This window comes from Choloepus didactylus, chromosome 15 (assembly GCF_015220235.1).
Source record: "Choloepus didactylus isolate mChoDid1 chromosome 15, mChoDid1.pri, whole genome shotgun sequence".
NCBI lineage: Eukaryota > Metazoa > Chordata > Mammalia > Pilosa > Megalonychidae > Choloepus > Choloepus didactylus.
This window is the reverse complement of record NC_051321.1, coordinates 82,038,502-82,064,651: the sequence shown is the minus strand read 5'-3', so window position 1 is coordinate 82,064,651 and position 26,150 is coordinate 82,038,502. Positions and strand designations below refer to the sequence as shown.

General features: G+C 36.1%; 1 protein-coding gene across 3 annotated transcripts in view; it reads left to right on the top strand.

Annotated features, from left to right (window-relative positions):
* The window catches only part of WAPL (WAPL cohesin release factor), an 85,641-nt gene that overhangs the window by 23,745 nt on the left and 35,746 nt on the right, over positions 1–26,150 (top strand). The window contains exons 4-7 of one of the 3 annotated variants that reach the window (XM_037804218.1): positions 1,367–1,467; positions 23,288–23,383; positions 24,464–24,616; positions 24,897–25,033. In XM_037804218.1, the coding sequence (XP_037660146.1) occupies positions 1,367–1,467; positions 23,288–23,383; positions 24,464–24,616; positions 24,897–25,033 (487 nt within the window). Of the gene's footprint in view, positions 1–1,348; positions 1,468–23,287; positions 23,384–24,463; positions 24,617–24,896; positions 25,034–26,150 lie in introns of all 3 variants that reach the window. The other 2 variants (XM_037804217.1, XM_037804219.1) reach the window with 2 other exon arrangements.

Here is a 26,150-nt window from a genome sequence, read left to right as displayed (position 1 = left end):
TTAACCAACTCTAGTTTATCTGTATCAATTTACTTTGTTAAACAGAGCTTTCTGTCTTGTTAGGGTTATGGAAGAAATGTCATCATGATGAATTACAATTATATTAAATATAGATTGTCAAGTTACATTAGAGTATACCTGCCATTTTGCTTTAATTGGTCTAAAATAGTTTTCCTAGATTGGAATAAATCTTATTTTCAAACATAGAGACTTAAGCACGAGTATCCCCTAAGCCTCACAGCCCCCCTCCCCCAACACAGATAAATTGAGTGTTGTCAGAGTTCATCCAGTTCTTAAATCCCTTTTGGAGAGCTGAAGTTTGCAGCAGCGTTGCTAGTCCCTTGAGATCTGTCTTGGCAGACAGCTTCACGATTGCTTTGTCAGGAAGCAACGAATAAATACCTGAGCTCCTGTCCTGCTACAGTTTACTACATAGTAGCTTTTAGGCTTACCTTGATAGCAGTTAACCTGCAATTGAAAATCTGTGGATGAAGTATACATTTTTGGGTAATGTTTCTTTTTAGATTTTAAAATGTGAAATCAGTAGTCTCCCTTTCAGAAACTTGATGCTGATACCAAGTTAACATTTAAAAATTAGAGACTATTAGGTTGATCTACCCGAAGTTGGAATTTGAGTCTGCATATAATGTGTGCAATAGCAAGCATTTTATAAGGGTTGGGATAGAGAAATGTCTTCCTATTTTTCATTTTTCTTTAGATTAGAAAAAAATAAACCTTTCTTACCATTTGGGGTGTAATCTAATCCTTTGGTTACTTTTGCGTGAAGACCCACAAATTACTGAATTACATTGTACTAGGCAGTTTTACAACTTTTTGTCAAGGAAAGCTATCTTATTTTTTTGTCTTTTAAATGTGTTCTGTTACTGGCCTTCTTTTTAGATATAAGCAGGCATTCTTTGAAGGCTAACAATTTGTTGGACTTAAATTCTAGAAAAATGTTAAAGTGCTATCATCTAATGTTTTCTATCAGAGTGAGTGTCTGTTCAGACTAGACTGTACCAGTGCCAGTGTCCATAGGTATCTAGCAGTTATATGAGCTGTGAAGAACAGAAATTATTTTGGAAAAGACTTGGTTTTGCCATTTACTAAAAATAAAGCTAGAACACATACACAGCAACCAGGTGTATGATTTCCGCTTAGAGGGTCAATTAGGGAGTGAATGGGAGGATGAGATTTAATGTCTTTGGGAATATTTCATCAGCCACATGGTGCTTTTATTCTCTTATTCTTTTCTCTCCACAATATTCTAAAAAAAATCTTCATAGGCTGTCTCATAAATAATTTGAAATATTAGAAAGTTAGCTAGTTTTGATTACTTGGATTTCAGAAAACTTGGATTTTACAGAGGACTTGTCTGGTGTGCCTGAAAGTGTGAAGAAGCCCATGAATAAACAAGGAGATAAGTCAAAGGAAAATACCAGAAAGATTTTCAGTGGTCCCAAACGGGTAAGTGAAGCACTATCAGTAATTTTTTTATATTTATTATTGGGGAGCTTAGCTTTTGCTAATGTTTTTATTTGAAAGTTTCTACCAGACATGGCAATAACATGTCTTTGAAACGATATATGTTTAAGTGATTTCAGTGTGGTCCAGCAGATAATTTAGACTAATTTGCTTGAGTTTACCTTTCTGTAAAAAATTAATTCCTTTACTTAAATAGCTTGTTACAGTGTTAGATTTGTTTCTGAAAATTGCAGTTAGAGGTAGGCACCATCATTTGTTCTTGTAGGTTGAACCACTTTCACAGTACTAAAGAATGAGTGCATCCATTCTTCTTATGGCCTTGTTTTTGCTTTTGCACCATGGGATACTCTCTCCCCTTCCCCCAAGAGAAAACTTGCTTGATGCTGACAGAGTGACAGAGCTAAACTGCTCTGGAACAGGATAGTGTGGTGTATAGACTTCTGGTTTATATATAAAAGTATGTATGTCGTATAATGATTTCCAGAGCAGCAGTTCTCAAAGTGTTCCATCTCAAGATTGCTTTCCACTCTTAAAAATTTGTTGAAGATCCCATATGGCTTTTGTTTACATGGGATATATCTATCAGTATTTAACAGATTAGAAATTAAAACACATTGTAAAGATCTTAATAATTCCCTTCAAATAATAAACTCATTTCACGTTAACATTTTTATGAACAATTCTTTTCTAAAACAAAAATTGAATGAGAAGAGTAGCATTCTTTTACATTTTAAAAAAATCTCTTTAATGTCTGGCCTAAAACGTAGCTGGAATCTCATACCTGCTTCTGCATTCAATATGTTTTATTAGGTTGTTTTGGTTGAAGTATGTGAAGAAAATCTAGCCTCACACATATGTAATTGTATTCTAACTATCCTTTTCAGGGAATTGTGGATTTTCTTCTTTGATACTATACGAAAACGTAGCAAGTGGGTGTTTCTTAAAAATTTGTTGCAACTTGGAATTTTAAAACCATACCAATGAAGCATTCATACTGTTATATTAAAATCTATTGGTGTGTCTTCTATTTTGAATGGCTGTTTTACCTATGCTTGTTTTATAAGGTCGTACATTCGGTCATTTGGAAAATATTAGCTCACTGAGTTGTGTAAAACTTTCAGATGGTGACACATTTCATTATACAGTATCAAAAAATCACATTAATATCACCACCAAACTCTCAGGAAAGTCTTGGGAAGCTGTCAGGTTCAGGGTGGTAGATACAAGTTTTCATTACAAGTGTGTGGCAGTGAAGAATACTTCTACTAGCACAGTTTGGGGTCCCTACCTTGATTTGTGCTAAGAGATCAACTGTTTTATCCACCATTGTTTTAGCACCATCTGTGCTAATGTCAACACAGTGGCAAAGGCAAATAACCTCTTATTATTATTATGGAAATCGTTTTGACTTTGTAGGCATCCTGAAAGAACCTTGTAGATCCTGAGGAGTCCTCTGACCAAAATTGAGAACTGCTGATTTACCTCTCCTTTCCTTTATTCTCTCACCTTCCAATTTATGAAAAGGTTGAAATGAATGCAGTGAAGACCCATATCCCTCTACCTAGATTAATTCATTGGTTAATACTTTGCTATAATTGCACAGTCTTTCTTGTTCGCTCTTTGTCTGTCTGTATGTGTTTATTTATGCTGTCTTATTTGGAAGTATGTTTTAGATAGCATGTTTTTTGTGTTTTTTTTTTTTTGTTGTTTTGTTTTTTTTACGAAAAATTACAATATCATACCTAATTGGTTATATGATTGTATTACTTAAGAAAATAAGAGTGATACCTTGATATAATCTGATTTCCAGTTTTTTTGTTTGTTTGTTTGTTTGTTTTAAAGGACTCCACGTTATTTGTATTGTAGAATATGCCACAATTAGAATTTACCTGTTTTTTTCCTCATGGTGTCATTTGTTACTTCACTATATAAAAATAGTCTAGTCCCTTGGACACTAGAAGTTTGTCCTGATGCTTGATGAGGTTCTGGTTAAATATTTTGGGGACAGGAATACTTCAAAGGTGTAACTGCATACTACATATTGTTTCACTTCAGGAGCTATATAACATCTGGTTATTCCACTGTTAATGTTGTTTGACCACCTAGTTAAGGTTGTGATGGCCAGTTCTTTCCAAAATAAAGATACAGTTTTCTCTTTATAATTTAATTAGTAAGTAAGTTCTGAGGTGCATCTCTGGCGCCATGTTATCATCCTGCTTCCCATTGTTGTTTGAAGTCTTCAGCATCCGTTGTTTGCCTGCACCATTTATTAAACTGAGAGCTGTAGAATGGTGAGTTTTCTAATTATGCTATTTCTTCCACAGTTAATAGGTGGAATTCTGTAAAGAGGAGTTTTCTTTCCGCAACCTTCCTCCTCTTTTGAATATCCTTGAAAACTCAAAAATTTTTACTTATTGAATGTATTACAATATTTTGGTCTTCTTAAAAAATTATTTAATGTTTAGGCTGTCTTAGATGGGGCCAGTGTGAACCATTTCAGGCTGTTCTTGTGTTCTTTTGATACAACTGCATCGTCTTTGAGCGCTTCCCTTTGCTTTTTGTACTTGCCCTGTTTCTGATGTGGAATCATCCATTTTTCCAAGGACCCTTGTTTCTTTTTTGTGTAAATTAGTACTTAGAAACCAAGATCTGAGTGCTGGGTATGTTCATTGCTTCTCTAGTGTATTCCTACTTCTAGGCCCTTTCACTGGACAGAGCTTAGGAAATATGTTGAAAAGTAAACCATCATTTCATATTGTTAGTTTGATTTCAAATTTATCATTTCAGAATATATTTTTAAATATATATTTTATTAGAGAAGTTGTAGTTTTACAGAAAAATCTTACAGAAGGTACGGAGTTCTCATATGCTCCCCCATTAACACTTTGAATTATTGTGGTATTTTTGTTACAGATGATGAAAGAATATTATTATAATTTTGCTATAAACTATAGTCCGTATTTTACATTAGGGTTCACTGTTTATGTTGTATACTTCCATGGTTTGTTCTTCTTTTTTTTTTTCTGTAAAGTTTCTTTAACCTAGCCTAAGGTATTTTGTTTGTTTGTTTTTAATTAGAGGAGTTTTGGGTTTATGGAACAATCACGTATAAAATATAGGATTCCCATATACCACTCTGTTAACACCATGTATTTGTTACAATCAATGAAAACACATTTCTATATTGTACAGCCCATGGTTTAACTTAAGAGTTCATTGTTTTTGTTTTAATTTTTATTTTACTAACATATAAAACCTAAAATTTCCCCTTTTAACTGCATTCAAATATATAATCCAGTAGTGTTAATTACATTCACAATGCTGCCATCGCCATCATCCATTACCAAAACTTTTCTGTCACCCTAACAGAAACTCTGTACGAATTAAGCATTTTTAACTTCAATTCCCTAGCTCCACCCCAGCCCTGGTAACCTGCATTCTAGTTTTTGACCATGAATTTGCTTATTCTAATTTTTTTCATATCAGTGAGATCATGTAATATTTGCTCTTTTGTGTCTGGTTTATTTCACTCAACATGTCTTCAGGGTTCATCCATGTTGTTGCATGTGTCAGAACTTCATTTCTTTTTGAGGCTGAATAGTTCATTTTGTGTGTGTGTGTGTGTGTGTGTGTGTGTGTAGGTATGTATGTATGTATATACACCTACATATACCACATTCTGTTTGTCCATTCAACTGTTGCTGGACATTTTGGTGCTTGTGAGTAATGCTGCTGTGAGCATCAATGTACAAATATCTGTTCCAGTCCCTGCTTTCAGTTCTTTTGTGTATATACCCAGAAGTGGGATTGCCAGGTCATATGGTAATTCTATACTTAACTTTCTGAGGAATCCCCAAACTGTTTTCCACAAGTTTCTGTATCATTTTACCTTCCCACTAATGATGAACTTGTATTCCTCTTTCTCCACATCCACTCCAACACTTGTTTTCCATTTTTTTTTTTAAATAGTAGTCATTCCAGTGGGTAAGAAATGGTATCTCATTAACCTGATGGGTAACGTTGAGCATCTTTTCATGTGCTTTCTGGCCATTTGGATCTCTTCTTCGGAAAGATGTCTGTTCTAGCCCTTTGGCCATTTTGTAATTGGGTTGTTTGTCTTTTTGTTAAGTTGAAGAATTTCTTTATATATTCTGGATATTAAACCCTTGTCAGGTATGTGGTTTCCAAATATATTCTCCCATTCTGTTGCTTGTCCTTTTACTTTCAGGATGAAGTCCTTTGATACACAGAAGTTTTAAATTTTGACCAAAGTCCCATTTATCTGTTTTTTCTTTTGTTGCTTGTGCTTTTGTTGTAAAGTCTAAGAAATCATTGCCTAATCCAGGGTCCTGAAGATGCTTCCCTATGTCTTCTAAGAGATTTATAGTTTTGGTTCTTAAATTTAGGTCTTCAACCCATTTTGAGTTAATTTTTTTATTTGATGTGAGGTAGGGGTCCATCTTTGTTCATTGCATATGGATATGCAGTTTTCACAGCACTATTTGTTGAAGAGACTGTTCTTTCCCAATTAATGGATTTGGCATCCTTTTCCAAGATGTGTTTATTTCTGAACAGTCAGTTTGATTCCCTTGGTTTGTATATTTGTCCTTGTGCTAGTACCCTGCTGTTTTTATTACTGTAGCTTTGTGAAAAGTTTTAAAATCAGGAAGTCTGAGTCTTCCAATTTTGTTCTTTTTCAAGATGATTTTGGCTACCCAGAGCCCCTTACCCACTATTACAAAATTTTGTACTCAGCTTTTATCTTTTATTTGCATTTTTTTCACTGAAAATCTCGATGTTCCTAATAGTGTATTTGTTTATTTGCTTTATCCTACTGTATTCATTAAGTGATTTTAAAATTATAATACCAGTATTTACTATGAACAATAAACATACTGAGTGAAGTTTAAGATTTCTTTCCAGTTCTTTTACTCCTTAGATTATATATCACTAAGAATAAGCAGTCATAATAATTGTGTTCAAAAGTTTCTTGAAGTAATGATGCATTGGTTATCTATTCAGTACTCATTTGAGTTCATTTGTATATATTTGTGTTCAGTTTTTAAACTCAATTTTAAAGTTAACATTGAAGTCTTTTTTTTTTTTTTTTTTTTTTTTTTGCAGCTATTAACATAGCTTAGAAGGCAGCAAAACACTGTATACTTGACCTGATTGTGAAGGAATCTGGCCTACAGTAAATTAGGTCATGGCGGACTTGTAGGCAGCAGACCTATTTACTGATGATGGATGTAACAGGATGGTACTGTTAGCATTAAGAAAGGAAAATTAAGGAAATTTTCCCTAATTGATAAAACCAGAAGAGTTTTGTGATTGAACTCTTTCGAAAGATGTGCTAGGTAAAGTCCTGTCTTAAAATAATAGTCTTAATATTTTACTACCTGAAGAGGCTAATAGATCAGTAAATCTGTTAATTTCCTCTTTACCTTATATTGTTTCAAATATTTAATTTGTCAAAATCCTTTTTATTTTAAGTGAGGTTGTGTCAGAAATTCTTCACTTCAATACTACTAGTATTTGGATGTTTGGTAAGCTTCAAAAATGAAACTCTTAAATGTGTTATACAATTTTAATGCTTTTGATTCCTAGCTCTTACATGAAATAGGCCCTGCATTTCCCTTCAGGATACTAAAATGTAAAAAGATTAAGAGTTGTTTGGTAGCTGGCACGTCCATAGAAAGGAGATTATTGGGAAGTAGAAATATGCGAAATTTTGCCTGAAGTTTTTTATTTTTTGTTTTTTAATTTTTATTGGGGTTGTTCAGATACCATACAATTATCCAGAGATGCAAAGTGTACAGTCAGTTGCCCCTGGTATCCTCATACAGCTGTGCATCCATCACCGCACTTAATTTTTGTTCAATTTTTAGAACGTTTTCATTACTCCAGACAAGAAATAAAGTGAAAGATGAAAAAAAGAAAAGGAAATTCGAATCCTCCCATATCCCTAACCAAACCCCCTCAGTTGTTGACTTGTAGTGTTGGTGTAGTACATTTGTTACTATTTATGAAAGAATGTTGAAATACTACTAACTGTAGTATATAGTTTGCAATAGGTATATATTTCTTCCCTATATACCCCCTCTATTATTAACTTCTAGTTGTATTGTCATACATTTGTTCTGGTTCATGGAAGAGATTTCTAATATTTGTACAGTTAATCATGGACATTGCCCACCATAGGATTTAGTTTTATACATTCCCATCTTTTGACCTCCAGCTTTCCTTCTGGTGACATATATGACTCTGAGCTTCCCCTTTCCACCTCATTCACGCACCATTGGGCACTGTTAGTTATTCTCACATCTTGCTACCGACACCTCTGTTCATTTCCAAACATTTAAGTTCATCCTAGTTGAACATTCTGCTCATACTAAGCAACCGCTCCCCATTCTTAAGCCTCATCCTATATTTTGGTACCTTATATTTCATGTCTATGAGTTTACATATTATAATTAGTTCTTATCAGTGAGACCCTGCAATATTTGTCCTTATGTGTCTCGCTTATTTCACTCAGTATATTGCCCTTGAGGTTTTGTCATCAACCCATTTTTTTTTTTTTTAATATGGTTTTGTTCACACACCATACATTCCATCCTAAGTAGACAATTGATGGTTCTCTGTATGGTCGCATATTTGTGTGTTCACCACCTTCACCGCTATCTATATAAGGACATCTACATGTCTTCCACAAGGCAGGAAGGAGTCAAAGAAGGTAGAGAGGCGAAAGAAAGGGAAAAAAAGACAGCTAGGAAGTAGCAAAAGGGAAAAGTAACCTTAAATCGAAGTAAAGAGTCAGACAACACCACCAATATCAAGTGTCTTAACATGCCTCCCCATCCCCCCCTTTTATCTGCATTTACCTTGGTATGTCACTTTTGTTACATTAAAGGAAGCATAATACAATGATTCTGTTAGTTACAGTCTCTAGTTTACGTTGATTGCATCCCTCCCTCAATGCCTCCCCATTTTTAACACCTTACAAGGTTGACATTTGCTTGTTCTCCCTCGTAAAAGAACATATTTGTACATTTTATCACAATTGTTGAGCACTCTAGATTTCACCAAGTTACACAGTCCCATTCTTTATCTTTCCTCCTTTCTTTTGGTGTATCACATGCTCCCAACCTTCCTCTCTCAACCATATTCATAGTTATCTTTGTTCAGTGTACTTACATTGCTGTGCTACCATCTCCCAAAATTGTGTTCCAAACCACGCACTCCAGTCTTTTCCTATCACTCTGTAGTGCTCTCTTTAGTATTTCCTGTAGGGCAGGTGTCTTGTTCACAAAGTCTCTCATTGTCTGTTTGTCGGAAAATATTTTGAGCTCTCCCTCATTTTTGAAGGACAGCTTCGCTGGATATAGGATTCTTGGTTGGCAGTTTTTCTCTTTCAGTATCTTAAATATATCACACCGCTTCCTTCTTGCCTCCATGGTTTCTGCTGAGAGATCCACACCGTCTTATTAAAGCTACCTTTGTATGTGATGGATCGCTTTTCTCTTGTTGCTTTCAGGATTCTGTCTTTGTCTTTGAGATTTGATAATCTGATTAAGTGTCTTGGCATAGGCCTATTCAGATCTATTGTTTGGAGTATGCTGTGCTTCTTGGATCTGTAATTTTATGTCTTTCATGAGAGATGGGAAATTTTCATTGATTATTTCCCCTATTATTGCCCGTGCCCCTTTTCCCTTCTCTTCTCCTTCTGGGACATCAGTGATACGTACATTCTTGTACTTTGTTTCATCCTTAAGTTCCCTGAGACGTTGCTCATATTTTTTCATTCTTTCCTCCATTTGCTCCTTTGCATGTAGGCTTTCAGGTGTTTTGTTCTCCAGTTTTTGAGTGTTTTCTTCTGCCTCTTGAGATCTGCTGTTGTATGTTTCCATTGTGTCTTTCATCTCTTGTGTTGTGCCTTTCATTTCCATAGATTCTACTAGTTCTTTTTTTTAACTTTCGATTTCTGCTTTATGTATGCCCAGTGTTTTCTTTACAGCCTCTATCTCTTTTGCGAAATAGTCTCTATAAACTTTTTGAATTGATTTAGCATTAGTTGTTTAAATTCCTGTATCTCAGTTGAAGTGTACGTTTGTTCCTTTGGGCCATAGCTTCGTTTTTCTTAGTGTTGTAGTTTTCTGTTGTCTAGGCATCTGACCTCCTAGGCCACCCCAGTGAGGTTTTCCTAGATGAGACAGGCTCAGGTCACAGAAGGAGGAAATATTCAGTATCTGGTTTCCCTGATAGTTTTTCTTAGAGGATTGATGCACCTGTGCTTTTCTTCCCAGCAGGTGCACCTGTCAGCCTGTCACCAGGTGGTTTAAGAGGGTGTGGCCTGTGGCTCTCCTCCCCCAGGCTTTGGGGTCTGGTTCTGGAAAGGCAGGCAGTAGAGCTGGGCCCCTCCCTTTCCTCTTGGGAAGCTGTGCCCCTTCCAGAGAGGTCATCTGTATATCAATAAGTTCTTTGTTTCTCTGACTCTGCTGATAAAAGTGTTTTGATTTTAAAATGGCTGAGGTTGTCTTTACTGCTAAGCGGGGCAGGCTGAAAATGGCTGAGGTTTTCTCCACAGAGAGAGAAAGGGACAGAAAAGCTCCCAGGTTCACCCGTCAGCCAGAGAGAGCACCTGATCCTCTGGGCTCCCCATCCTGAGACAGATATGTCCCCTGACTCTTCCAAGGTCAGGTGTCACCAAAAGCCTCTGTCTGCTTGTTGAGGATTCGCTGTCTGTATTGAACAGTTAACATTAAAACCGCAGTTGGAGCTGGGCTGAGAGAGTGCTGCTCTCTAGCACGCGAGGCTTCCATGAGGGAGGGGCTCTCGGCTCTCGGCTCTTAGCTCTCAGCTTGGGTCCGCAGTTTTACTTACACATTTTATGCTGCCATCTTGGGCATTCCTCCCAATTGAGGTTGGTGTATGATGAGTGGACAGTCATATTTGTCTCCCCACAGTTATTTCAGGTTATTTACTAGTTTTTTGGTCATTTATGGATTGTTCCGGGGAGGGGCTAACAGTCTTCCACTCCTCTCTGTGCTGCCATCTTAGCTCCTCCCTGCCTGTTGAGTTTTGATGAGCATAAAGGAATAGAGGAAACAAATGGTATCAACATTTTAAGCATATATTTAAATACATGTATAAACTAATGTAGTGGAAATGACTGACTAGTTTTAGGTATGAGGAACTAGAATTTATGCTTTCCGTGAAAATATACAGAAAGTTTTATTTTCCAAGGAGTTTTTACTTAGGTTATCCCCAGATCCCCAGAGGAAAAAAGAGAGGGAGGAGAGGTAATTAGATGGGTATAGGGAATGCTCTCAGTTGTTGTCCTAGCTCTGGGCAGTCGAAGTGTCCCATTGGTTTGGGGAGTTTATTATTTTATTATTGGTACATAGATTTAGATTTCCTTTAGGAATATTTTTTGTCCAGTTTGGTACCAAGAGTGGTTCCAGAGGAACTGAATCTTAAGGATAAATTCTCTGAAATGCACATCTGGGTTTTCTGGGATTAGTTCTCTAATCTGATTATATTTAAAGGTTACTAATGACCTGTTTCCAAGTGGCATAGAAGGCACTGGTGGTCCATGGCTTAATGTGGCAGAAGAATTTCCCTCCCTCCCTGTCATGATTTCTCAACCTCACTGCTGTAGACAGTTTGAACTAAATAATTCTTTATTGTGGGAGTGGCTGTGTACATTGCAGGTTGTTTAGCAACATTCCTGGCTTCTACCCACTACATGCCAGTAGCACAACCCTTTCCCTCCCACACACCCCCACCCTCAGTTGCAATAACCACAATATCTCCAGACATTGCCAAATGACTCTTGGGGAAGGGAATCCCATCCCCTCCATTGATGTGTATGTATAGCTGTGTATTCACACGTATACACACACACTTCACTTGAGAGTAAGTTGTAGACTTGTTGCTCATTATCCCTAAAATTTGTATTTTCTAAAAACAAGGGCAACCTCCTATGTAGCCAGTCTGCTTGTCACAATCAGGAAGTTAACATTGAAATAATAATACATTCTAATCCACAGAGCCCATTCAAATTTCATTAGTTGTCCCAACAGTGTCCTTTATAGCAAAACAGATAACTCCCCCTCTCCCACATCTCCCACACAAAATGCCCGTGATGCAGTTCAGAATCACGTTGCATTTGAGTTGTCTTAAGTCTCTTCTCTCCTTCAGTCTGCAACAATATCCCTGTTTTTCCTGGTCTTTCCATGGCTTTGATATTTTGAATATTCAGGCCAGTTAATTTGTGTAGCCATCCCTCAGTTTGTGCTTTTCTGATGCTGCTTCCTCATGATTAGATTTAGGTTACACATTTTTGGTAGGAAGACCACAGAAGTGATAACTGTGTTCTCACTACATCATGTTAGATGGTGCACAGTATTTATTTGTACCCCTGTTACTGCTGATGCTAACTTGGATCACTTGGTAAAGATAATGTCTGCCAGGTTCTTCAGCCATAAAGCCAATTAATGACATTTGGTGGGGAGATCATTTGTAACTATGTGAATATACTTTCCTCATCCATTGGTGATTGGTGAGTGTTGCCTGAACCAATTTTTATTATAATGATTGCTGACTATGGTTTGTGATTGTATCAATTCTTGTACAGCTATTAGTTGGTCTTCTTCTGTGGGTAGAACGTTTCCTCTCCTTCACATATATAAGAATGTGTGTATATATTTGTTTATATCAGTATGAATATGGATTCTCGTTTTTTTTTTTTTTTTCCAGTCATTTATTTTTGTTATTTGAATGATATTACTATCATTTATTTTGATATCTAGATTTTCTTAGATTTGGCCAGGAGATGGATGTTCCTTCAAGCAGGCTCCTTGACATGTCCCCACTACATTTTGAGCATTTCCTTACTTTCTGACACAGTAGGATATTCCAGACTCATAATATACTGTCCCTGCCCTAGAGTCAGCCATTTCTCCAAGGAGCCCTGGTTGTGGTTTTTTTTTTTTTTTTTTTTTTTTTTTTTTGTTGTTGTTGTTGTTTTTATAGTGAAGAATAGTATTTAGAAATAAAGATCTGGTTACTTTAGGTATGATCATTACTTCTGGGATTCCATTGCTTCTAGGCCCTCTGAGCAAACAGAGCTGGGAAATAGTATGTAGATACTAACCCTTTCAAATATATTCATGTGTACTCTAGCATTTCTTTGAGTAGACAGAGCTAGTTAACATGTAAATATATGTATGTGTACGCACTCAATGCTCTCTTTCTCTTTCTCTGTCACACTCACACCCTGTTTTTTGATGTCCCTATGTGTATTCAGAACCATGAGTTCACATGGATAACTCCATTTCCTGTCCAACACCACACGTTTACTCCAGCCTTCCCACTTTCCAATTTTACTTCCCTTTGACAACTGTGAGAAATCTGGTTCCCATTATCCTCAACATTTTTACTTATTTGCTCACTGCTCCTGTTTGTAACTAATTTCCTGACCACACTTCTCCCTTCTCCCTCCCTCCTTCCCCATGTTAGAAAGCATCAGCTTTAAGCATGCCATCTGTGACAATTTTCTCTAGTACCCGACCAGGGATATAGAGAAGGGTGGTTTGTACCAGGGCTGAAGGCCGGCTGGGGGAACATGTGCAGCAGAAAGAAGTTGAAGAGGGTGAAGAAAAAATCTGGTAAAAATGTGTTGAAATAGTTATTCAGAAAGTTGTCATTTGCTAAGGGTAAAAATGAAGAAGATAGGATTTAAGGGATTGGGTCAGAAAATATCTGGATTTAAGGTACTGCTTTTGTTTTTTAAGATGCCACCCTAATTCTGATTGCTGGCTGTAGTTTATCTGCATCCCATTATTTGCAGTTGCTATATATATGTGCTGATATACTTAGATAATTTTTCCTACCTGTCCTGCTTATCGTTTGCTCTATAGCTCTCCTTTCAGCTGCTGCCCCTTTGCCCTACTTGCAAGGCATTGTCTCCTTTATTCAACCTGACCAACCTTTGGTGCCGGGAGAGTTGAGTTTTACCTGGGATACTGGCCCTGTTGTTTTCCCAGTTCAGACTGGCCACTAGGTCGTTGATGAAACTAACCATAATATCAAGCTCAGCTTCAGATCTCAAATATTTATACTTTGACTTTCATCATTTCCCTGTGGTTTAGTGCTTGGCCCATCTGGCACTATCTTTTGTCTGACTCTCTAAGGAACATTTTGGACTTTATTTTTTCTTCCCTTCTGTCACTCAATATGACATTGGATGGTGGGCTTCTGGACAGTCAAATTAAAATTTCATTATCAGTATAAGTCATGGTTTCAATTTTAATTGTATTGGAAAGTTATGATTGCCTAAAACAGCAGTTTTAAAATGGATGTGGTTTTATAGTTTTATAAACTCATTTTTTTTGCTCAATAAAATGAGTTTTATAGGTTGTCAATGTAAAATGGATCTTGAAATTGAAGAGACTGTAAAGAACAAGTAGTCCCACATCCTACCCAAGAACAGATGTTCCTTCCTCAGTATCCTGCTCTAGCAGTTAGAACTCACTCTCATGAGGCAATTTAGTTTTCTGTCAGATGGTTTTTTACCTGTTATTACTCTGTTCTGTGTCTGAAAATTCACTTACCATCCCGGGATCCAGTCATCAAGATGGTTGTGTGAGATCCACTCTATTCCCAAAGACTAGACCCCGTGACATAAATGGCTCTAAAGCCTGGAAAAAGAGAGCATCTGGCCAAGTGGTCTAGTGATGAGGGGTACTGGCAGCAGTATAATAAAGATGGTGAAAAACCACTGCTGCCCCTTCACAGCTCATCGGTTGGTGATTCTGAGGGTTGTTGAAGCCGAAAAGGTTCGGGCTGAGGCTTAGATGCAGGGGGTCAATTTGGGTTGACTTTTCTTCTTCATTGTTTTTATTTATCACATATGACATTCCCTTCACAGTGCAAGGTACTGCCGATGCAAAAAGGTGTAAGATGAATGTCCTGAACAGGCCTTATTTCTGTCTTGTGAGGTAGAAGGTTTTCCCTCATTGATCTGTATTACTTAAAGACTTAGGGAAATGTAAATTATTTTATGTGCTCTAATTCTTGTGAGGTGTTTTCTTTAATATTTCATTCTGGGGGGATTTTAATAAGGAATAAAAGTATTGTTAATCTTTTTCTTTAGTCCAGGTTCCTTCAGAGTTTAAAATCTTAAAATGTTTCACTATAACCTATTCCCAGAAAGCCGTGGTTTGAAATGAGAAAATCAGAAAAGTCTTTGCTAGACTTCTTTTCTTGGTACTCTGATGACTTCATGCTAATGATGACAAATTAATGCAAGATGTATATATAATGCATGTTTTTTGAAAATGGTGTCGTCATTTTTTTTACCTTTATAGTCCCATTTATGGGAATCTTGAAGTATCTCAGCTTTTTCTGAGATGTATTTATTTGGAAATAGTTGATCCTTTCCAGGCTTATAAACTTTATGTGGAAGAGCAGTCTTTGTTCTAGGGCACATTTTCCCCTCTTCTGAATGTTTGCCTTATTCCCCTTGAATTATGAAGTTTTCTGCTCTGGCTTATGGAAACATGAACTCCTTTCAGCCCTGTGTGAGGTCTGGGGATTGTTTCCTCTGCCTCATTCAGGAGGTCCTTCCCTGACCCTAGGTAGTTAGTCTCACACATTTGCTGGTTAGTACGCAGCCACATATTGAGGGGGCCCTCTCTGGGTCTCCAGAGTTCTGTATGGGGCTCTCTCTTCAGGCACTGTGCCCTAGGAGCTCTAGCCACCTCGGCCTCCCTGGCCTCCCAGCTCCATCTCAGCTAAAAGAGACTACTGCTGGACTCTGCTTGGACTTGACCTCCTTGGCCTCTGGCAGTTGTAGAGCTTAGCTCTTTTGTTTCCTTCTCTCAGGGATCACTGTCCTGTGCTGCCTGATGTCCAGTGTCTGAAAACAGTTTCATGGATTTTGTTTGGTTCTTTATGGTTCTTTAGTTTTGGGTGTGAGGGTAAAATCTGGTCCCTGTTACTATATCTGGCCAGAAATGGAAGTGCTGAATAATTTTTAAATGTCTTGTTATGATAATCACTGTGTTCTACGCTCTTGTAGTCAAGAAAATATATTTTCTTCATGGGGACTTAAGGATGTAATGATTATCTACAGAACTAAAGAGCCATCTATCTTTCCTTTCCTTTTGGTATGTTCTCTTCCCGTCTAGCCTTACTTTTGCCTTGATTTGGAATGCCACAACATTAAATTGAAATATAATACCATCTATTTATACTTAGTGTTTAGTTATATTTTGTATACTGTTCCATACAAAAATATTTGAGAATGTATACAGAAATAAATTTGGTAGAATAAGGTTGAAAATATATGAGGAAATTGTGTTAAAATAAAAATGAGGAATAGAATGAGATAAAGGCGAAATTCAAGTCTTTTTTCCCTAATACAGTTGTTAGGGGCATAATGAGAAATATAACTTTGAATATCTTAGGAGCCAAGCAGAGAAGGTTGTCAGCAGCCCCTTTCCTTTTTTTAGGAAGGACCAGGTATGGCTTATGTTGCCTCAAACAAGGAAGTATTGCTATTAAACACTGAGAATTGATGGTTATTTAATTAATAATATTTAGTTTCATAATATAAGTGAAAGATATCTTTATCCCTTCCCACTTTGAAGGATTGCTTATATTAAGGTTAAATTTATCTTTTTATTACTCTTTGATTTCTTAATTTCTTTTACTTTTGCTTCATGGAAATACATTAAAGTATTAAGTGGTAGAATGATTAATTATATATACTTTTTGTATTTTCCTGATTTTCTGAGAGAGAGCATTTAAACTTTTTATTTGGAAATAAATGCTATAAGCATGAACCATCTCTTCTCCCCAGTTATTCATTTACATATTTTCCTTTTATCTGTATTGATTCATGAATTCTTGTGCCCTCCTGCCCCCAGTGGTCAATAATTCATTATTGTACTTAATTATTTTGCAAACTTTGTCCCAGATTTGGCTAGTGGGAGCCTCTTTGTGGCTATTTTGTCCCTATGACATGCCTTCATCATTCTGAGCACTTCCTTGTTTTCTGGCATAACACAGTGTTCCAAGGTTATTTCGTACCTGCTCAGCCCCAGCCCTGGAGTTGACCATTTCTCAGGACCCCTAGTTCCCTTTGTTGGGGAATGAATGGTACTAGAGACTAAAGATCTTGGGCAGTAGCTGTGCTCATGGCCTGTTGGTTCCTTTATGGGACAGAGAAAGGAAACACGTGTGTGGATGCACATTCACATACCTACAAATAGGCATTCACATATGCATTTAGTTTCTCACATGTACACATATCTGTTTTAGAAATCACAAGCTCACACTGTTATCTCCAATTCTAGTCCAGGCCCACAAGGTTCTTTCTTGCCTTCTGTCTTTTCTGCAGTGAAACTCTGGCTCCCGGTAATGTCAACACATTTACTTAAATCTGTAATACATCTAAAATAGTTACAGAATTGCTTTGCCCACACCACTGGAAAAAATAAACCTAAAAGTGTTCAGAATTTGTATGTAATACTTCACTTGCCCCACTCTATCCTACCTAACAATGAAGTTATGAAGTATATGATGTCAAATGCTGTGCTTGGATTAGTTCTGTCTGCCTGACCTTGTCTTTGTCTTCCTTTCAGTGTGGTTGCCATTCGTTTGGAATACTAGTGGGTTTATTTATTTTGGTTTGCTTGCAGTTTTAGGATATTTTCCCCTTCATTTCTATTTGATTGAATTTATTTTCGAATATGTAGAAAATTAGCATACTTTCAGAAGTCGAAATGATACCAAAAAGAAGATTCAGTGAAATACTGCTTCGTCCCAGATCCATATCACCCTGTCACCTACTCAGCCACTCCTTGTAGGTCACAAACTTGTTTCCTGCTTTATCCTTATTCTTTTAATAAAAATAAGCAGATGATTTATTATTTTCCTTTCTTACATAAATGGTAGCATCTGTGTGTACTCTTTTGCACTTTGCTTTTTTTATTTAGTAATACCTTCTGGAAATCATTTTGTCTCAATTTATAGAGCGCTTCCTCAGAGGATATAACTTTATGATTTCTCTTCATTTCTTTTTCCGTTCTCTTATATGTTTGTTGCTGATATGCTTTAAATTATTTCCTTTTAGTGTTATATGTGCATAGTTTGCATATACACAAGTCCAGTCTTGGCAGAATTTTGTATACTCAGCACTTCCTTATCTTTGTTTGGTTCTAATCCTAGCTAAAGATTGTCCAGAGGTGGTGTATTAGTTAAGATTTGGATCAGCTGCTGTGAAAGAAATCCAAATTGGTTTTTAATAGATAGCTTGTTTTATCTCTGATTTACCAGTCCTATTTATCTCTGGACTGTTTTCAAGATGCTGCAGTGTCAGAGACCCAGGCTTCCTGTGTTAGGGTTAGGGTTATGGTTGTTTTACCATCTATAGAGGAAGTCCAGATCCTAGAAGGTATACCTCACTTCTGGCCATACATCATTGACTAGAACATATATGCACACTAATTTAGAAAGAGATATTTGGAAATCAGGGCAAGCATGTGTCCAGCTAAAAATTCTTACAGGAAAATGAAGGGAAGGTTGGGTATTCTCCAGTCATAGGTGTCTGAAGATATTTACAGCTTCAGTTTTCTTATTTCTAATTTTGATAATTATGTGTCTAATACAACTGATCCCTATATATTTATTTGATGACATTTTTAGTTGCAAAAACTGTAGCTTATTTTTGCTGATATTTTCAGCTTGGCTCAATTCTGTATCTGTTATTTATGTGTAATTGTTGAATGATAGGCTAGGTTGTTTTAGTTCTCACCGTGTGCCAAGGATTGCATTTTGTGCTTTATTAGCAGGATGGCTTAGAGTTTGTGCCCAAATTCTGCTTTTATATCAGATGTGACAATTATCTGTTTTTATAGAACTGTGGATACCAATTACACTCACAGACACAACTAAGTAGTGGTATGCATTGTTCTTCATGTAGGTAGGAGTTGGCAGTTGCTTCATTAAAAACAGCAACTGTATCTTTAAAAAGTATAGGTATCTCTAGCACTTAATTGAAATAGGCAGAGAAGAAAGATTTTCTAACTTGTCTCCCATTTATCTGTATCTCTAGCACTTAATTGAAATAGGCAGAGAAGAAAGATTTTCTAACTTGTCTCCCATTTAGCTGTGGGTTAGATTCTATACACAGTGCTCTATATTACATCATCAAAAGGACTAGTTCTTATTAATACTGACATTGTTAGTTTTTAGTTTAGGGATATCTGTAGTTTTCTCTTAAATAATTTAAAACTCTAAATATTTAACAAATTATATTTCAAGTATTTTTAAAATAGTTTAGGACAATTTGAGATTATGTGATTATGCTTAAAAGAAAGTTGTAAAGAGCTAAAAGCTATCCTAATCTTTTTAAAACTTTCTTCCTCATAACTCATAGCACCCATCTTTATTAAAAATTTTTAAAAACCAAATCCAGATTTTTTTTTCCCGTTTTGGATTGACACTAAAGCACCATACGCAGGCACACACACAGTTGTGAATTGCAACACTCTGCTTTTTGAGAAATCATTTAGTTGTAGAGCATGCTGATTGAATTACTGGTGAGAATGTGATTCTCTTTTCATAATATCCTTGTGTGGGTAAGGCTGCATGAATTTTAATCAGCTTACTATTCTTGAACTTGTTCAGTACATAGTCTTCTTTAAAAGTCTGAAATAAATTTGATCCTGTTTTTTTAAAAAATTGTATGGCTTAAAAAACAAGTTATTAATTTTTTTTTTCGCCTTTTAGGAGCCAGCTCAATGATGCAGGGTAGTATGATATTGTCATTTCTTCTCAACATTTCAGGAAGGAACTCTTCTCTCATCTGGTTTATAATTGTAATTCAGCAAGCCAGTCTGTTAACCACAGTCTTGGTTTTAGGATTGTAACAACCAGTTTTTATCCAGAAAGAATATCAGTGGTTGGCCATTGTGCCCACAGAAACTGGATTATCTCTCATGGATATCTGTCATGGCTAAGTGCCCCATAGATTCTGTCACTGACATCACTTTCCCTTAGCTATAACGGAGTGTCACATTTGAGGTTTTTCTTGTTTGTCATGCCTCTGGAAAATTGAATAGAAAAGAATAGTTATGTTTAAGATTTGTAGAACTGAGATATGCTAAAGTGGGTCCAAATCTTTTGACTTGTTAGAGTATTCTTTGTAAGTGCTTTCTGCCTATTTTGTTCTAAATATTCTTCTGATTAGATTACAGAGTAAGCAGAATTTGCAAATTCCTTAACACAGAGAAAAGTTAACTGGTTAATAATGGTCTTTCTGCTTTTTAAACCAGAATAAAATTAAGATTAAAGACAACTCCAGTGGGACAAGCAGAATGACCTAGTTAAAAGTTGAGCTAGGTTGCTAAACCGTAAGAGTGAGTGATTTTCATTTTCCATATAACAGTGATTGCTACATGGTATTTTGTAGTACTGTACACATTCACTTTCACTTAGTGAAACTAGTATGTGTCATAGTAGTGTTGTGTGGTTTCCACATACAATTCACTTAGGTGCATGTGGAATCCTTGTACCATTTTGGGGTGATTTAAGGGGCTCAGTGTCAGTCAGTGTCCTTTCTCTTCCACCACCTCCCTTACCCCTCCTGGCCTCCCTGCCCCGTGTGTGTGTGTGTGTGTGTGTGTGTGTGTGTGTGTGTGTGTGTGTGGTCACAGTCCATGATGCATTAAAAAAAATTCTTTCCTATATTCAGTAAAATGGGTTTAGTAATTAATATATGACATTTTGGACTATAACCACTAGTTTTATTGGTTTTGTCTCTAAGTGAATATTTCACTTAATTTTAGTGCATGAGCATTTTTATTATTTAGTATTTAATAATTAATAACATTAAGAGTCCTGTATAGTTATTTTTCTCTATTTTTTCTCTTGTCAGAAAATGTTTTTCATTTTACCAATTAACATTGAAATGGTAAAACATGAAAAAATTTTAAATAATTGTGTTACTAAATGGCATTCTTGAAGTCAACGAAGAATTCCTTGATTGTGACCTTTTAACTTATTCATTTATTTTGTTTTGCTTCAAGGGCTTATGAGAGGAAAAGAACAATGTGGCTCCGGTTTGCATTTGGTAATAATACTTGGTAACATTGTTTTCATGTCAGCTGCCCCATTTGTCATAGTCCCTCTGTTCAGTGGGTAGGCCGTATATTCCAATTTTATGAAGATGCTGGACTCAGTGTGACACATCGTCACATAACAATCATTAGTAATATCAGTTAATACTTATAGAGCACCTGTTGTTTCAGTCAGTCTTCTTGTGTTATACATTTATTCATTTAATCCTTCCAGCAACCCTTAGCAGTAGGAAAGGGTTTTTTCTGATTTTACAGATGAGAAAATTGAGGTTGAGTGGCAACCTGAATTGTAATCCAGACTGTATGGCTCCCAGTCTACTTTCTTAACTGTTATGTATATAACCACTCACAAGGAGAAGGAGGAATATTTAAATTTAGAGTCATGAGCTACCTGATATCTAAAAGATTTGTTCATTACCTGAAGTTAGTGCTATTTGAAAACAAGTATAGTGCTTGAGCTTTGGGGCAGCGGTTCTTGCCAAAATACTAGTATCTTTTTGGGTTTTTGACTGTGCTTTGGGTTCTAGAGGTTGCTCAAATCAGGGATCTAATAATTAGCAAAGATAGAGGTTATAAAGAGCTGATGTTTGAGAGAAACAGAGAGCAGGGTTTTAAAATGTATATTGAGTCCACTCTGTGGTTGTGCCTCAAGAGGCCTGATCTGAATAAGCGGCGGTTTGATCATGAGTGCAGCCTGAATTGTTTTAGATTGCTAATGCATCATCATTTTATGCAAATCTGTTATGTAAGAACAATGGACTTGTATACACAGTACAAATTCTGCTTAATGGAAGCTTCACGGTAGGATTCCTTTTAGCATTAAGATTTTCTAATGTGTTTACTCTGTGGGTCAATTTGAACTTCGTCTTTTAGTAAACCATTTCTTTTTGTGGCACTTATACCATTACCTTGAGGTCACAACTTGGTTGTTTTACACATAATAATTGTATGAAAAGCTAACTGTTGGTATGATGCTTAATGCCAACTATGTTGCTTCCCTGTAACTAGTAAGGGAAGATGGTTAAATTTTTTCATAAAATTTTGGCCAGTCTTAAAATAAGTTTTTCTACTTGCACTCTTATATATTTAAGAGCATATGTAATATAAGTAATTGTTCTAGTTTGCTAATGCTGCCGGAATGCAAAACACCAGAAATGGATCGGCTTTTATAAAGGGGGTTTATTTGGTTGCACAGTTACAGTCTTAAGGCCATCAAGTATCCAAGGTAACACATCAGCAGTCGGGTACCTTCACTGGAGGATGGCCAGTGGTGTCCAGAAAACCTCTGTTAGCTGGGAAGACACATGGCTGGATCTGTTCCAAAGTTCTGGGTTCAAAATGGCTTTCTCCCAGGACATTCCTCTCTAGGCTGCATTTCCTCAAAAATGTCACTCTCAGTTGCTCTTGGGGCTTTTGTCCTCTCTTAACTTCTCCAGAGCGAAAGTCTGCTTTCAGTGGCCGTCTTCAAACTGTCTCTCGTCTGCAGCAACTCTCTCCTCTTCTGTGCATTCTTCAAAGTGTCCCTCTTGGCTGTAGCAAAACCTTGCTTCTTCCGTCTGAGCTTATATAGTGCTCCACTAATTTAATTCAGATCCACCCTGAACGGGCGGGGCAACACCTCCATGGAAATTATCCAATGAAAGATCTTGCCCACAGTTCAGTGATCACATCTCCGTGGAAACATCCAATCAAAAGTCTGCAACTCAATCAACACCAGTATGTTTTCTGCTCACACAAGACTGCATCAAAGATAATGGCATTTTGGGGGACATAATACATTCAAACAGGCACAGTAATACATGTTACTTATATGTAATATAACTCAGAAAATATGAAGATTCCAGTCTTTAAAAACAGGAAGAAAATCTCTAATCAGATCAAACCATTTGTTTGACCTTTAGAATATTAATTTAACATCACTTCTGTAATGGATGTTGATGAGATGTTTACTTTTCTATGTTGTCAGTCTTTATTTAGTCAGTCTCTTAAAAGTTTATAATAAATTGATTTGGCAGCAAAATAATCTGAAATGATATGAAACAGTTTACATCTTTATCCCACTTAGTGTGAATAGTTACACATTTTGTTCTAGAAATCATGTGTTATACTACATGATACTATTTAGACCCCACTATGTTTTGTAATGTGTAGTATATATACCATATTTGCCTTTATAAAACTGGAAAAATTTTGAATGATGGCACACACACATCTGATCCTAATGGTTTTGGTTAAACAAATGTGGAAAAGTAATACCTGTCATAAGCTGCCCCAGTCCCATTGTTGGAAGATTGTGGGTCGTAATAAGTATGAGAAACAAAGTTTTGCCAAAGAACATGTTGAATTAAATATATTAATTACTAAGTTAGTACAAGCCTGGCCAGTAGGTTTAATTTCAAGTGCCATCTTCTCTTGGTTGGTAATAGTGGCACAGAGTACTGAACAGTGATGTTGTGGCTCATAATCTCAGTGACTCTGAATCTGCCAGAGGCCTGGGAGCATGGTGGAGGTGCATGCCAGACATCGTCACCTGCTGTCTAGAACATATGTTTGTACATTTCAGTTATCTTTATGATTTTAGTTTATTAGAGGAGGTACCTTTATAAGGATGCAAAGTAAGATGGAAACAGTTGATCTTTTCTTCATTTCTCTAGTCTCCTACAAAAGCCGTATATAATGCCAGACATTGGAACCATCCAGACTCAGAAGAACTACCTGGGCCGCCAGTAGTTAAAGCTCAGAGTGTCATGGTAAGGAATTTCATGTTTGTGTAATAAGTTATAAATTAGTTAAGCAAAACTATCTTAAAAATTAATAATTTAGAAGTCTGTGAAGTTTCTAACTAACCATTTATTTTGGACCTCCCTTAAAATTAATGGCTTTAGTTTAGTTTACTGGAATAGTGAGAATGGACAAGATAGCAGAAATTCTAGTGTTACCAGCTTATAAATGAAAGCCTTAAAATATTTGGATTTCTTTTTACTCCTGAGCCACATTTTATGGAATCTAGAGTATTTAACATTTAAGAGAAAGTAATTCCTTTATTTGATGCTTCTGTAACATCCTGCGTAGATGTAAAAGTGGCTTTGAATGGTTAATTTACTTTTCAGAGGAGAACCTCTTCCTGCATTCTAGTACTATGTTTCAATTCTAAACACATTTGAGAGAGTTGCTCATCAAATTATTTTCTTCAGAAGGACTGGTAGGGTCATACACAGTATGTGTGTCTTGATGCTAAAGTGTCAGTCATCTGGAGCTGTCAGGTTGGGAGTAAGTTCTCTATAACAACAACAACATAATTGGGGGATAGAGGTCTGTCTAAAATATATTTTACTATTCCCTGTTTTCTTAAACTGATATTTTAAGCTCTGTTTGATAGCACAAAATCTTCACTGTGCACATTAGTGGTTGTGTACTATGTTTGAGTGTTTGTCAAACTTCTGGTGTGGCTGTTTATTTCCTTCTTGAATTACTTTGGATTCCTGTGCTTTTTGAACTCTTTTGCCTCATTCCTTGCTCCTTGTCAATGCTATTTATATGTGTAACTGTGATTCTTTATTCTTTCCAATGTTCCTGGAGACAGATAATAAATTGTGTGAAACACAAGTTTAAAAAAGACTAGAACAAATTCCTAAGTGGTTCTTTTGTGAGTAAGACATGTAAGTCCTACCTGGTAGTGATGAAATTTGAAATATCCCCTGTGACCTTTCAGAGGTCTCCCCCTTTTTTGGCTTTATTTACTTTTTCTGGAGCTAAATTTTCCAGATAGATAAGATGTTACTATTTTTATATACCTATTTAGAGCAACTAATTTAATACCTTTTTAATAGGTGAGGCTGTCTTCAAAGGAACCAAATCAAAAAGATGATGGTGTTTTTAAGGCTCCTGCACCACCACCCAAAGTGATAAAAACTGTGACAATACCTACACAGCCCTACCAAGATATAGTTACTGCACTGAAATGCAGAAAAGAAGACAAAGAAGTAAGCAGCTATATACAATGTTACTGCACATGGGTAGACTTTTTATGTAACATTTAGCCTTTTAATGTCTTGACCAAATACAGTACTCTGATATTCACAGTTTTGGACCAGGAACTAACGTTATCTTTTTCTACGACTACCAATGTTTTAAAAATATTTCTTTTTGTTGCCATCTACTGAACTATTTTATATACTTTTAAATGAAATGGAGAAAGCCCATGGATTTAAATATCCTAGTTCATAGTTACAAAAAAAGGTGGACTTTTTTTTCTCTTGGCAGTTATATACTGTTGTTCAACATGTGAAGCACTTCAATGATGTGGTGGAATTTGGTGAAAATCAAGAGTTCACTGATGACATTGAGTACTTGTTGAGTGGCTTAAAGAGCACTCAGCCTCTAAACACACGTTGCCTTAGGTAAGATCTTAATTTGTATTTGATAATTGTACGCATACTATATATCATTAAATTTTTCCAGCTGGGTAGAGTATCAGGTATTTTTTATTTTATTTTGTTATCATGGGTGTAATTTATAGCCAATGATAATAAGTTAACATTTGATCGATTTCCTTTAAAGTATTTAATTCTACCTGCAGTAGAGGAAAGAAAGATTGGTGATCACAGCCTTTTAGCATAGTTTAGGCTTCAGTTTCCAGATGCTTAAAAGAAGAAGGGTTTGCTAAAGTATCTTAAGTTCTTTTTCAGCTCAGAATTCTAAACAAGAGACAGGTTAATTTAAGCATGTTTTGATCTGGGTCATTTTTGCATTCTATAATAAATGGAATATTTTGAGTTTGATGAAATTATCAGTTTACCATGATGGTACCACTTGTCTGGTATTTAAAAATAATGTTTTAAAGAGAGTAGGTTTTGTATAGTTATACCAGGAACAGTTGGTAAAGTAAATGATAATAGTTTTATAACAAAGGTGGTTTTTCATTTCTTTTGTAATTTTTTATTGACTTTTTTTTTTTTTTTTTAAACAAAGCAGTGGTATCTGCTCCGGGGCTTATAGCACTGGTTTGGGAGACATGGTATAATTAAGTTACAACCTTGATGAAAATATTAACAAAAGTACATCCGCCTGCCATCACACCCTGGGCTTTGCCTTTTGGAACTAGAATCTAGTATTCCCTAATTTTCGAATTAATTTAGTTGCCATCTAGAATTCTGTCAGTCAAGTAAAATAATTCTTTTGGTTATGCTGAGTAATATTTTGGCACAATGAAAATTAGTAATGGTAAATTATAAATTATTTTAAAATACCCTTTGTGTTTGTTTTATTCACATGTATGTTCAGTAATTGTAATGTATCAGAAGCATTATGAAAGGTAGCTCAGACTTCATGCTTGAAATGGTAGTGGTAACGTAAGGAATGCAGTAAAGATGAACATGTGTTTATTTATATTTTTTAATATAGTATATTGTATACCTAATTACATATTAGGCATAAGTAAGTTTTTGGTTTGCCCTTTTTTTTTTAAATACTGTGATCTATTTAGGCAGTTCTTTGTATCCCCTTCACCCTGGCTTG